Raw genomic sequence first — 14,070 nt, 5'->3', positions numbered from 1 at the left:
GTACACGTTCGTGTTTGAAGAAGAAGCTCCCTTCTCACAGGGGAGGTGTGCTTTTTACTGACCTGGTTTTCTTTGATTACCTGTAAACACAGAGTGGGTCAGAAATCTCTAAACCAGCTCGGGGAAACACCAGTTGTGTAATTTACTGTGAGTCTTTATTGTGAGGATATGCAAGATGGGGAAATTGTGAGCATTATTTGCCAAACTGATTTAACCATGAAATCAACCATCCACTTTTGTTTTCCAAGGCACCTTATGGAATAATATTCCACAAAATGCACTTGAGAAACTGTGCTCATTCTAAGCCAGGGGTTCTCAACTCAGCATCATTCTGCTGCCCAGGGGACATTTGGCAGCATCTGCAGACATTTTTGGTGGTCAGACTCAGGGGTGCTATTGGTATCTAGTAGGTAGAGACCAGGGAGGTTGCTAATATATAATTATAATCCTGTAATATATAGGGCAAGCCCCCATGGCAAAAAATTATCTGGCCCAGAATGTCAATGTGGAGGTTGAGAAACCTTGGTCTAATCTAGTGTTTCCAAAACTTCTGTGGTAAGAATCACCTGGGATCTTTGTTAAACAATTCAGTTTTCAAGACTCCTCCCACTGAGAGAGTCTAGCTCACTGGGTTTAGGATATGGTCTTCAGCAAGAACGTCAGAGAATTCTTGTTAGGGAAATTTGGCCAAGTGTTCTTAATTCATCTCAGGTAGCTGGGAGAATAGAATTAAGCTTCAGTTAAGTCAGTGGTTCTCAAACTTGACGTTGCATCAGTATCACCTGGAGACCTTGTTAAAACAGACTGCTGGGTACCACCTCTAGAGTTTCTGATTCAACAGGGCTACTGTGGGTCGCAAGAATTTGCATTTCTATCAAGTTCCCAAGGGATGCTTATGTGGCTGGTCTGGTGGCCTCACTTTGAGAACCACTGGTTTAAGTGATTTCTTCTCCTACAGGTGGGGATGCCTCCATCATTCCAATGCTTGAGTTTGAAGATCAGCCTTGCTGTCCTGTCAGTAGAGATTGGGCCGATAACCCATCAGTAGAAGCTAGTGATAACCTAGAAGCTCCTGAAGATAAAAGGAAATGTGAAGACTCAGATAGTCCTGTGACCAAAAAGATGAGGCTTGAGCCCAGGACTCCTGATGGTATGGCTCACCATCAGAGTTTTGGCAACCAGGAAAGTGGCCCTAATTCACCAGATGTCAGCAGCTCTAATCTCACTGCAGAGGAACTAGCCACTGTCACTGGAATGGCCCCCGGGGGCGCCAAAGTGGTGGACGTTTATAGAACTGGAGCCAAGTGTGTGCCTGGAGAAGCTGGAGACTCAGGGAAGCCTGGTGCTGCCTATCACCGGGTGGGGCTGCTCCGAGTGAAGCCAGGCCGTGGGGACAGGACTTGCTCCATGTCCTGCAGTGACAAGCTGGCACGGTGGAACGTCCTCGGATGCCAGGGGGCACTGTTGATGCACTTCCTAGAAGAGCCCATCTACCTGTCAGCTGTGGTCATTGGGAAGTGCCCGTTCAGCCAGGAGGCCATGCAGAGAGCACTGATTGGGAGGTGAGAGGGCAGGGAGGGAAGAGTCTTTCCAAAAAGCAGTCTGAGAATATGTCCAAAGAGCCTAGACATACATACATACGTACAAAGAGTTAAGAATTTGTTCTAAGGAAATAATTAAGAAAGTGCTCAAATATTTAGCTTTGTGTGTACTAATTTAAGGAAAAAAAAAAAAAAGGACATCACTGAAACGGCCAGCAATAGAGGATTGTGATTTTTGTTACAACTAATATTGATGAATATTTAACATGGAAAGATGCTCGTAATGTTTAAAGAGCAATTTAGAAGGTAAAATGAGTTCGTTTTGGTCTTAAAGTATATATGCCCGTAGAAAAAAATTTATAGAAGGGATATACACCAAGGTATTAATATGATTACCACTGAGTTGTGGTATTATGGGTGATTTTTTTCTTCTTTGTGATTATTCTATTTTCTAATTTTTCTGCAGTGTGCGTATATTGCTGTTATAATGTTTAAAAACCTTCAGACATAAGTGTTAAGTTTTTAAAAAGAAAAAAGACAAATGATGACCACTCAAGCGTGGTCTCCCTAAAGAAGGGCAGCCAAAGCTGATTAATGCTGTAGTAACTGAGGGCAGATAAGGCCATGACCAGGGGAGGTCTGTGGGCCCTTGTCAAATGTACCACTCCTAAAGCTGACTCTTGGAAGCAGCCCCAGCATATGACCCACTAATTCCACTCCCGGGTACATACACAAGAGAAATGAAGACATACATCCACATAAAAGTTGTACATGAATGTTCACAGCAGCATTAGTCATAATAGCCCAAATGTGAAACAACCCAAATGTCCATCAGCTGGTGAATTGATAAACAAAAGGTGGTAGCTCCCTGCAGTGGAATGTTACTCAGACATAAAAAGGAATGAAGGACTGATACATGTCACAACATGGATGAACCTTGAAAATCTTATGCTAAGTGAAAGAAGCCACATTTTGTATGGTTTCGTGGAGTGAAATGTCCAAAATAGGCAAATCCATGGAGACAGAAAGTAGATTAATGGGTGCCAGGGGCTGGAGAAGGGGATGGTGAATGACTGCCGTTAGGTGCAGGATTTCTCACTGGGGTGACGAAAATTTAGATTGCAGTGCTTGTTGCACAACTCTGTGACTATACTTAAAAAATTGAATTATAACTTTAAATGGGTGAATTTTATGGTGTATAAAATATATGCCAATAAATATGTTAAGAAATAAAAGACAATTCTAGGCACTGTGCCCAAGACATTTTCTGCTTTCCATGTTTTCTTGATTACAAGACTTTAAGTTGCTGTCTGCTCAGTTCTAGACCCACTACATGTTGGCATCTACTTTGTGTGAAATATTCAAGAGAAAAAAATGGATAGTTTTGGTTTCTGGCCTGTTTTAAGGACTCCCTAGGAAGCTGGTGCCGACAGGTTAATATTTCTTCTTCAGGTTTTCAAATCTTTCACAGCCAGTATGAGAAATGGAGTTCAGTGTTACTGAAGTCCCTGAGGGGTGGTGACTCCGTTTATAGCTGTCACTTCAGAGTGATGAAAGAGATCTTCCTTCAGCCATAAGGTTCATAGGATCTGGATTCTATTCTGTCACAACCTCCTATACCATCCTCCCCATAAATAAATAAATCCACACACCTTCTAAGGCCTTTGCCTCCCACTGAGACATGGGTGGTGATGTGGTCCACAGTCCTAGATACTCTCTTTCTCGATGAGTGAACCTAAACTACATGCCTTTCCCCTCACTTTCAGGTGTCAGAATGTCTCAGCTTTACCCAAAGGCTTTGGAGTTCAAGAAGTGAAAATACAGCAGTCAGATTTACTATTTGAACAGAGCCGCTGTGCAGTACAGTCAAAAAAGGCTGAGAACCAAGGCCGACTTGTTCCTTGTGGGGCAGGTAAGGGATCCAGGTTCCACTTGCTCTGGAGTAACTTGTCCCTGGACATTAGAGTGGCCTGGAAGGGACTGCATCCTCCCAGCCTGGGGTAGCAGTTTACCACTCAAGTGGTCAGTAGCGTGGGCCCGGGAGATACCCACACTGGGTCAAGTTCACACTCTTTATGACCCTGGGCAACTTGTCCTCTCTTAGCCTCAGTTCCTTCATCTTCAGATAAGAATATCATTTATTTGTCAGGGTTGTTACGAAGAGTAAATGAGAAATTCTGTTTCATGCATTTACTGTGTGCATCACGTAACAAATACTCAATGATTGTTAGCTATTATGATGATGGTGGTGGTGATGAATCATGAACCGCTTATACTGTTGTATTCTGGAGGCCAAGCGTCAGAGTGGCAGCCACTGTCTCTGGCGTCATATCCAGCTCTCATGAATCTTCAGTGGTAGAGGAATATTTTTATTAAAATACCTCTGACATTTACAGAAAACCGAACAGTTTTAACCCCAGAATCTTATCTTTTCATAGCTATCAGCTGGAGTGCAGTTCCTGAGCAGCCACTGGATGTCACCGCCAATGGCTTTCCGCAGGGAACAACAAAGAAAGGAATCGGACGCCTTCAAGCCAGGTATAGCATATCACCAGGCAGAAGGAGATGGTGGCAGTGCATTCACACCTCACCACCCTCTAATTCCAGAACATTTTCTTTTTTTTTTTTTTTTTTTCTTTTTTTTTTTTTTTTTTGGCTGCATTGGGTCTTCATTGCTGTGCACGGGCTTTCTCTAGTTGCGGCAAGCGGGGGCTACTCTTTGTTGTGTGCAGGCTTCTCATTGTGGTGGCTTATCTTGTTGCAGAGCACGGGTTCTAGGCGTGCGGGCTTCGGTAGATGCAGCACACGGGCTCAGTAGTGGCAGCAGGTGGGCCCTAGAGGGTGTGGGCTTCAGTAGTTGCAGCACGCGGGCTCTAGGTCATGCGGGCTCAGTAGTTGTGGCTTGCTGGCTTAGTTGCTCCGCAGCATGTGGGATCTTCCCAGACCAGGAATCGAACCCGAGTCTCCTGCATTGGCAGATGGATTCTTAACTACTGTACCACCAGAGAAGTCCTCCAGAACATTTTTATCACCACAATAAGAAACCCTGCACCTATTAGCAGTCATTCCCCATCCTCTTCTCCAGCCCTTCGCATCCACAGATCTACTTTCTGTCTCTATGGATTTACCTATTCTAAACTTTTCACTACATGAAATCATACAATATGTGGTTTCTTTCACTTAGCATAGGTTTTCAAGGTTCATCCATGTTTTATCATGTATCACTCCTTCATTCCTGTTTTCCATTGTATGGATATGCCAGTTTTTTATCCGTTCATCTTTTGATGGGCATTTGGGTTATTTCACTTTTTGGCTATTATGAATAATAATTCTGCTCTGAACATTCATATACAAGCTTTTGGGTGGACATTTGTTTTCAACTCTCTTGGGTGTACCTAGGAGTGGGATTGCTGGGTCATGGGATAACCTTATATTTAACTTTTGAGGAACTGCCAAACTGTTTTACATAACAGCTGCACCATTTTAAACTTCCATCAGCAATGTATGAGTATTTCAGTTATCCTGCGTCCTTTCCAACACTTGTTATTGTCTGTCTTGTAATCATTTTAGCGGGTGCTAAGTTCTATTTCATTGTGGTTTTGATTTGCGTTTCTCTAATAACTAATGATGCTGAGCATCTTTTCCTATACTTATTAATCATTTGTATATCTTCTTTAAAGAAATATCTGTTCAGATCTTTTGCCCTTTTTTTTTTTTCAGTACGCGGGCCTCTCACTGTTGTGGCCTCTCCCGTTGCAGAGCACAGGCTCAGCAGCCATGGCTCACGGGCCCAGCTGCTCCGCGGCACGTGGGATCTTCCCAGACCGGGGCACAAACCCATGTCCCCTGCATCGGCAGGCAGACTCTCAACCACTGCACACCAGGGAAGCCCTTTTGCCCATTTTTTAAATTGGTTTATTTGTCTTTTCATTGCTGATTTGAGAGATTTCTTTATATATTCTTGATATGAGTCCTTTATCAGGTATATATTTCAGATAATTTCTCCAGTTCTGTGGATTGTCTTTTCAGTTTTTGAAAGTGTCCTTTAAAGCACAAAAGTTTCAAATTTTAAGGAAGTCCATTTAATCTATTTTTGTATTTTGTGGTTTGTGCTTTTAGTATCATATGTCAGAAACCATTATCACAAAGATTTACTTTGTGTTTTCTTCTCATGGTTTTAGCTTTTATGTTTAGGACTTTGATCCATTTTGATGTAATTTTTTATAAGGTGTGAGGTAGGGATCCAACTTCATTCTTTTGCACATGGATGTCCTTGTCTCAGCATCATTTCTTGGAAAAACTGTTCTTTTCCCTGGAAAATTTGAAAGGAACACTTTCTTGGGCTTTACCACTAGAGATTCTGGTTTAGTGGGTCAAGGCTGGAACCCGAGAATCATTTATGAAGCTGCACAGTGATCAGACTGGCAAGAAGGATGCCATGAAAACAAGACTTTGTATCTTCAAATTGGCTTTTTTCTTTTTTTTTTTCAAATTGGCTTTTATTGAAATGTGGAGCATGTGATCTGTTGGACATGAGACTTGGGTTTCATGCTTGTGTGTTTGGAGTTTCATGCATCTGCCTTATTGGTTCTTCTTTTGTTAAATCTTCATCTTGCCCCCTCTGCTTTTTCCTCCCAGTGAGCCACAGAGGGTCTGCAATAACACGAGGGTGGGTGGGGCTATGAGGTAGCAGCCTCCCCACCAAAGGCATTTCCATCTGTCTGGATTGAGCTGCCTCTGAGTGACTGTTGTAGGACTCCCACAATTTACAGGTAGTTCTTTTCATTCTAAGTGGCTTTTCCATTTCTTTATTACACCCTTATAAAAAGTTGTATTATAATTAAAGTTCACAGGTGGATTTGTTTCTTTTCTGACATGCTTATTTGTCTCCCTCAATGGAAACAATAATAACTTACATCTTTTTAGACTTAAAAAAAAAAAGTTTTTTTCTTCACAGACACTAAGCAGGGTTCAAACAGCCTATACAGCAGACCCAGCCTGCCTCTTGGTGGCCTAAGCTGTTTTTTTTTTAAATTTTTTCTTTATTTTTGCAGTACGCGGGCCTCTCACTGTTGTGGCCTCTCCCGTTGCGGAGCACAGGCTCCGGGCGCGCAGGCTCAGTGGCCATGGCTCACGGGCCCAGCCGCTCTGTGGCATGTGGGATCTTCCCGGACCAGGGCACGAACCCATGTCCCCTGCATCGGCAGGCGGATTCTCAACCACTGCGCCACCAGGGAAGCCCTAAGCTGTTGAATTGAGTAGTAGTTACAAAATTGTTAGGGGTAGACATTTTTTAACCAGTTTTTTCTCAAGGGCCTCCCTGCTTCAGGCCATTGTCTGCATCTCTCTGGGGACCAGCAGTTAACCACAGGCCATGATGTGTAAACAGAGCAGGTCACAAGGGACAGGGACCACTTCCTGCTGAGCTCTGCCTTTGCTGTGACAGGCTAGCAGGAACCCATACTGGCCCCACCCACCTGCCTGTGGCTTCAGTTTGCTGCTTTGCTCAAGTCTAAATGCTCTTCACTGTGAACCTATACCATCTTTTACCTTAAAAGCTTACAAGTGCTTTCTGGCTCAAAATTACCATCTTTTCTCCAGATTCCTAAAGTGCTGTTTTCCAGTTTGTCCCAATATGTCAGTGTTTTATGTGTGACTGGGAGTGCCCCGTGTTCTCACCCTGGCTCTGTCTCCAGCTGTCAGGTGACTTTGGACAAGTCCAGTAGCTCTCTGGGACTCAGTGTGTTCATATCTGTAAAACAGGGATATTGGAGTAGATGATCTGAGGTCTCTGACATGTTGTGGATGTCTCTCCATTTAGAAGGCAGGCTCCATACACAGGAGGAAGTTCATGGTGGAAAGAGCAGAATCTTTGCAGTTCAAGAGACTGATGTTTAATTCCTGGCTCCCTTTCCCCCCAAGTGTGTTAACTTGGGCAAGTTAGTTTACCTCTCTGGGCCTCAACTTTCCCAACAATAAAGCAAGGGTAACTCATAGTATCTGTTACACACATATATATATGTTTCACATATATATATGTGAAAATTGAATGAGAGAGAGTGCCTCTAACATGGTACAGGGCTTGCAGTAGACATCTTGTTAAGATAGATTTCTTCTTCAGTCATCAAATGAAGCTGCACATTATGTTTGAAAGGGTCAAAGTTACTTTAATTTTAAAGACCAACAGCTGCTGGGGAAAGTGGGTTTTCTCACTTCTCATTCCTGAGTGCTATCCTGGAACCACCTTTTTTAGAATGATCTGGAGTATGAACTCAAGACTGGGATGTTAGAAACATTGAAAATACTAGTGCGACACTCAAAGGTAATATTTTATTTTAAGTCTTTGTGTTTATTGCAAACAATGAGATAATGACAGGAATCAGATAAAGGACCCTCATTTTCAAGAAGCTTAATTTTACCTTTTGCCCTAAAGTGGAAAATCCTTTTAAATTCTCTTTGCCCTGAAGAGGAATATTCTCTTCCCTTCCCAGATGAGCTACCAGAGCATCCTGGAGAGATCATTACATGGCTCATTGGATTATAAAAGAGAAGGGTAAGAGATTTAAAAAAACAAAACAAAACAAAAAAAACTAAGCGTGTCTAAGTATGTTAGAATAAAGATAGGGCTAGGGTGAAATGTGAATGTGTAATCTTTAAAAAATTATGTATGTATAGCTTTCCTAGCTCTTTGATACACCAACCAGTAGTGTTAACCAGCTCACCAGGAAGACTAATATCTAAGAATGTAATCCTCGCTGTTATAAGGAACTAGGGCTCATTGGAGCATAGCAGCTAGCAGCCACCAAGATTATTTTGCTCCACAGATGACATCAGTAGTTGTTATTGGGTGGGCCTCCTTGACAGAGGAATTACTATTATGGTCACTCTGTTCTGCTGTTGAACAAGTCTTGAGAAAGGTCTTACTTCTCTGGAGGGAGATATAACACCTTCACATTATTCATGAGGTGACTTAGACCAAAAGCATTCATAAGAGAAGGTGCCATTCGCTCCTCCAGAGGGAAGAATGTTGAAAACATTTTACAGATCTGGTCTCAAGAAGCTGTTAAGCTCTCTGTCACTGATGGCTTTTCACAGTGACACTGGAGGCCTTGACATTTCTCCCAGTGTTGGTGGTAAATAGAATCCAGTTTGCAGCCTTCCAGTGAGGTTTAAGTGTTGTGTTTCTTTAATGAACCTTGAGTGGATCCCATCTCCAGACTACAGATCATGGCATGGTTGATTACTAAGGCCTTGACATATTTCATTAATGCTCTGTAATAATATAGCCAAATTTTCTCTCATAGTTGTACATCGGTAGCCCCTGGGTTATAGCAAAAGTCTCATGGGCTCACCTATCAGTATTTCAAAGGGAAATGTGAGCATCCCGGGCAAGATATTAGTTTATTTTTTGATGTTCCTCTTTTGCTGATTCTGAGTGATGTGGACAGTGGAAATGTTGAGTCTGTAAGACTCTCTGGACTTCTTGAGCAATAAAGTTTGTGGTCATGTCACCAAAAATGGTTTCAGAGTCTTAAATCTGGAGATGAAATCTTTGATTCTAAGTAACAGTGAACATATCAACTTATCTACCTGAAGACATATATACAATAAAACATAAATAATGTTTGTTTTCAGCTGGGTAAAACCAATCTTGATATAGTGCTAGTTGTCTGAAAAGAAAAAAATTCTAAGTCTCCCTTTTTTGAGGTCATGGCCTCCTGGCTTTACTCTTAATATGTGTCTATTAGCTATAAACTTCATTCTCTCTCTTTTTATGCTTAGGCCTAGAAAGCATAGGGAGCTGCCAGAGAGCCTCATTTCTTTGCCCTGTATGAGATTTTCCAGGACCATCACTTCCCTGCTCCAATATATAGAATAATTTCTCTTCAAATTGCCCTGGTTCTTTTATAGGAGAATAACATCAGCACCTAAACTCCATGTTCGAAGCATGCATGTTCAATTGTTTCTTACAAGTCCTTGAGGTGTTAGCTTAATATAAGTAGTTGGTACACCAGTGAATGAGCTAGACAAAATATTATGTAAAGCTGTAAGGCTTAGCTAAAAGTAATTTCTTAATTGTCTAATCAGTCAATATGAATTAGTATTATTCACACTTAAACTACTAGATGAATAAAAGATTTAACATTACATTTGCCTTTGGTGACCACCCTTTGGATATATTTTCACTAATATTGAACAGTCAGATTATTTTCTTCTTGAATAATAATTTTCAGTTCTAATGCAGTCATATAAACACTTGCACAGTATTTTAGTTCTATAATTTAAGTTCATTTTCAGTTCAAGGGGATTGATATTTCAATCTGACAGTTCTTACTTAGTGGCAGCTTTAGCTACAACTCCTTATTAGCTCTACCAGGCCACTTTATTAATTGAGTGGAAAAAAATATGAGAAATATCATTTCTCTAACATATTTCTAGTCCACCTGCAATGACCCAATACATAGTATGTATAAAAGGCGCTCATATACAATACAAGCTCCCTGTCAGAGAAACTCATTTTATTTTCTACTCTTTATAGAAAAAGAAACTGTAGTAATTTTATGAAATCTACATGGGTTTTTTTGTTTTTTTTTTTAACATCTTTATTGGAGTATAATTGTTTCACAATCGTGTGTTAGTTTTTCCTTTACAACAAACTGAATCAGTTATACATATACATATGTTCCCATATCTCTTCCCTCTTGCATCATCCTCTCTCCCACCCTCCCTATCCCACCCGTCCAGGTGGTCACAAAGCACAGAGGTGATCTCCCTGTGCTATGCAGCAGCTTCCCACTAGCCATCTAATTTACATTTGATAGTGTATATATGTCCCTGCCACTCTCTCACTTCGTCACAGTGAAATCTACATGTTTTAAGTGAACACATATCAAATGCAGAATATCTGTATGTATCTGTATTATATAGAATATCTGTATTTTATATATATATACATATATATGTGTATATATATATATATATATGTATATATATATCTGTTTCTGGGCATTCTGTTCTGTTCCGTTGGTTTGTTTTTCCCTGCACAAAACCATACTCTTAATAACTGTAGTTTTATAATAAGATGATATCTGTTAGGGAAAGTCCTCTTGCCTTGTCTTTCAAGATTGTCTTGGCTTTTCTTAGACTTTTAAAGTTCAGTTTGGGGAGAATTGACATTTTTCATTGTTAAGTCTTCAAACCAGGAATAGGGTGTATATCTTTCTATATAATGGTGGTGCCAAATTGGCAGTTGTGCCCCAAATTTAAAACAAGCAGTTTTGAATGTTCACTTATTTAGGTCTTCTTACATATATTTCAGTGAAGTTTTATGATTTTCTTCATATAAATTTTCACATCTTATATTAGATTTATTTCTTGAATGATGTATTAGTTATCTGTTGCTGTGTAACAAATTACACCCCCCCAAAAAAAAACCCCTAGTGACTTAAAAAAACAATTAACATATTATTTCACAGTCTCTGTGCATCAGGAATTTGGGAGGAGCTTAGCTGGATAATTCTGACTCAGGGACTTATGAGGTTGCAATCCATTATGTCAGCCAAGACTACAGTCATCAAAGGCTTGACTGGGGCTGGAGGATCCAGTTTCAAAATGGCTCACTCGTGTGGCTGCAAGGTCAGTCAGTGCTGGCTGTTGGAAGGAGGCCTCAGTTCCTCTCACTTTGGGTCTCTCTATAGTGCTACAAGTATTCATCTTTACAACATGATGGCTGGTTTCTCCCCAGAGCAGGTGATCCAAGAGAGCAAGGCAGAAGCCACAGAGTCTTTTGTGAGTAGCCTCAGAAGTCACACTCCAACCCAATTTCCTAATGGTTATTCAGATAACCACTGTTCATTGTGAGGCGGGATTGCATAATGGCATGAATTCCAGGAAGTAAGAATCACCATTCAGAGATTGGCTACCACAGATGCTGTTTTAAGTAATTTCCTTTCATTTCATTTTCTGGTCATTGCTACTGCAATCAACTTTTTTGTTGTTGTTTATTTCTCTCTTACAATTAATGTTTGTATCCAGCAACCTTGCTAACTCTTATTATTCTACTAATGTATCTGGGCATTCTTTCAGAATTTTTGAACATAGTCTATCTTTTGCAAATAGTATTTCCTTTCCAAACCTCCACTCCTTTTTTTTTCTTGACTTATTGTGCTGACCAGAACTGACAATATCACAATCATCTATGAATAATGACTTTGTTTTTTTGCTTTTCAATCTTTATTCCTTTTATTTCTTGTCTTACTGGCCAGACCTTCTGTATAATGTTGGATAAAAGCAGTGATAGCCAGTATCCTTGTATTATTACTGAATTTTTTTTTTCTTGGCCACGCTGTGTGGCATGCGGGATCTTAGTTCCCCAACCAGGGATGGAACCTGTGCCCCCTGCACTGCAAGCGCAGAGTCTTAACCACTGGACCATCAGGGAAGTCCCAAAGCTTTGTAAGCATTGTTGCCCAAGGGGCCAGCTCCCTTGAAAGGAGGTAGCCAAACATAGCTGATGGGTATCCTTGGGGGCAAAATTAAGTAATTCCCTCTGTCTTTACCCCATTTCAGCCTGTCACCTTGATGATTTCACTACTGATAAAATTTCTTGAGAGTTTTGGGTTTTTTTGTTTGTTTGTGGTTTTTTTGGCTGCGTTGGGTGTTTGTTGCTGCACATGGGCTTTCTCTGGTTGCAGTGAACGGGGGCTACTCTTTGTTGCGGTACGCAGGCTTCTCATTGAGGTGGATTCTCTTGTTGTGGAGCACGGGCTCTAGGCACACAGGCTTCAGTAGTTGTGGCATGCGGGCCTAGCTGCTCCGTGGCATGTGGGATCTTCCCGGACCAGGAATGGAACCCGTGTCCCCTGCACTGGCAGGCAGATTCTTAATCACTGCACCACCAGGGAAGTCCCTGATAACATTTCTTAAGATGAGAATCATTTCTGTCTCTCAACCTAATCAGACTCTTGGGTCTGGATTTTTCTTCTTGCCAAGTGCAAGAAGGTGAAAATGGGGGCTCAGGACATTCAGACCTAAAAAGATACCATGTGAAGCTCAGTATCTTTGATAGGGGCCTGGTACGTAGTAAACACTTAATAAATCTTCTTGGTCTTCTTTTTCCAAACAGATCCCGAATCAGCAAAGTAGAGCTCTTTGGGTCATTCCAGAAGCTGCTAAGCAGTATTTCAGAGGACAAGTGGCCAGACTCCCTCAGGTGATGCCATTGATCTATGTTATTTCATATTTAGGAAGACTTCTGGTTTAATTCTGCTTATGGATGGCAGGAAGCTTTGGCAGGAATGGTGGTTCGGTAGACCAGTGGGTACTTATTTCTAACCACATGCTCTTCAATCCCCATGGCCCCATTTGCAGATATGTGTATGACCTGAGCTGTTGCAGATGGGTAGTTGGTAATACAGAGTCACACGAGCCTAAGGGTAGAGATGGGGCCTGGGCCATTACAGGCCCTCCTCTTGTTCCACCTCCAGATGGAGAGCATTGTGGAAATGTGAGTGCTTGGGGAGCAATAGATTCTGTTGGGAATATCATTCTCTTCTCTTTTTCTTTTGTTCTCATCACTGCTTGTGAATGGAACAATTGAACAGGAAGTGTTGATTCTCAGGAGGGGCTGTTAAAAGAAGGGGTTGTTACACATGCTGATGCTGGCTCAGGCTGAAAGTGGCTCAAAGTTCGGGGGTCTGGGGGAAGGAGAGAAGCATAACTAATATTTGGTCAAATTAGCAGGCATGTTGTTGAGATTTTGTCGGTGGGTACAAACAGTTCAGCTAATCATTATGAAACAAAGAATGGGCTCTGTGTCTGGCCCTGTTAGAGGTAAACCGGGGGCGGGGGCATTCATGAGTCTGTCTAAGCCATGAAGAAGAGTCGTTCTTTGCAGTCAGCCACTTCCCACAACACAGAAATGTGGGAGGGAGATTTCTTAACCATAGCTTGTTTGGGGAACTGAGGGCTCAGGTAAAGTTAAAGTCATGTGTGTGGTTCCCAACCATTAACCACCAAAAAGCTATGGGAAATTGATCAAACAACTAAAATCAGTGTTTGCTACAGTTAGCAACTTTAATCTTTGCTGAAGTGAGTGAAGAAACAACTTGGGTCTCCTCAGATCTTGGCAAAGAACGAAAGAGTAGAAACAGGATAAAACCGGAATCAATGAGACATGAGGCTCAGTTTCTTCAGCTATGAGATGGCAAGGACAGAGCTCAAGGTCGGGGCTGGATTGAGAAGAGGGCTCAGAGGAGCCTGACTCAAGTTTGATCAAAGGAAAGAATCTTTGTCACAAGAAAATCTTTTTATCTGGGTGTGAGTATTATAGATATTATTCAGCACGTCAGCCATTCTTCAGCAGTCGGAGACACTAAGGGATTTGGGAAGGGGTGTTGGCTGGCAGTACATAGGAGATGGAAAGAGCTTTGGGAAAATGCAGCTGAGAAATTTCTAACAGCTAGATCCTAATGGTGGAAATTATAGACACATAGAAAATTTTAAACCAAGTAGTAGATACAGTTATTCT

At 41.5% G+C, this 14,070-nt stretch overlaps 1 protein-coding gene across 8 annotated transcripts in view; it reads left to right on the top strand.

The window, feature by feature from the left end:
- The window catches only part of ADAT1 (adenosine deaminase tRNA specific 1), a 38,609-nt gene that overhangs the window by 6,018 nt on the left and 18,521 nt on the right, over nucleotides 1–14,070 (top strand). For 7 of the 8 annotated variants that reach the window (XR_010837923.1, XR_010837919.1, XR_010837921.1 and 4 more), the window contains exons 6-9: nucleotides 959–1,562; nucleotides 3,308–3,453; nucleotides 3,980–4,079; nucleotides 12,667–12,753. Coding sequence is in view for 2 of the 8 variants with exons in the window: in XM_067020127.1 (XP_066876228.1) it covers nucleotides 959–1,562; nucleotides 3,308–3,453; nucleotides 3,980–4,079; nucleotides 12,667–12,753 (937 nt within the window). In the remaining 6 variants the exon portion in view is untranslated. Of the gene's footprint in view, nucleotides 1–958; nucleotides 1,563–3,307; nucleotides 3,454–3,979; nucleotides 4,080–8,032; nucleotides 8,095–12,666; nucleotides 12,754–14,070 lie in introns of those variants that run through there. The other variant, XR_010837924.1, reaches the window with a different exon arrangement.

This window comes from Kogia breviceps, chromosome 18, assembly GCF_026419965.1.
Source record: "Kogia breviceps isolate mKogBre1 chromosome 18, mKogBre1 haplotype 1, whole genome shotgun sequence".
Lineage (NCBI taxonomy): Eukaryota > Metazoa > Chordata > Mammalia > Artiodactyla > Physeteridae > Kogia > Kogia breviceps.
The sequence above is the reverse complement of the archived record's forward strand: the minus strand, read 5'-3'. Positions and strand labels throughout refer to the sequence as shown.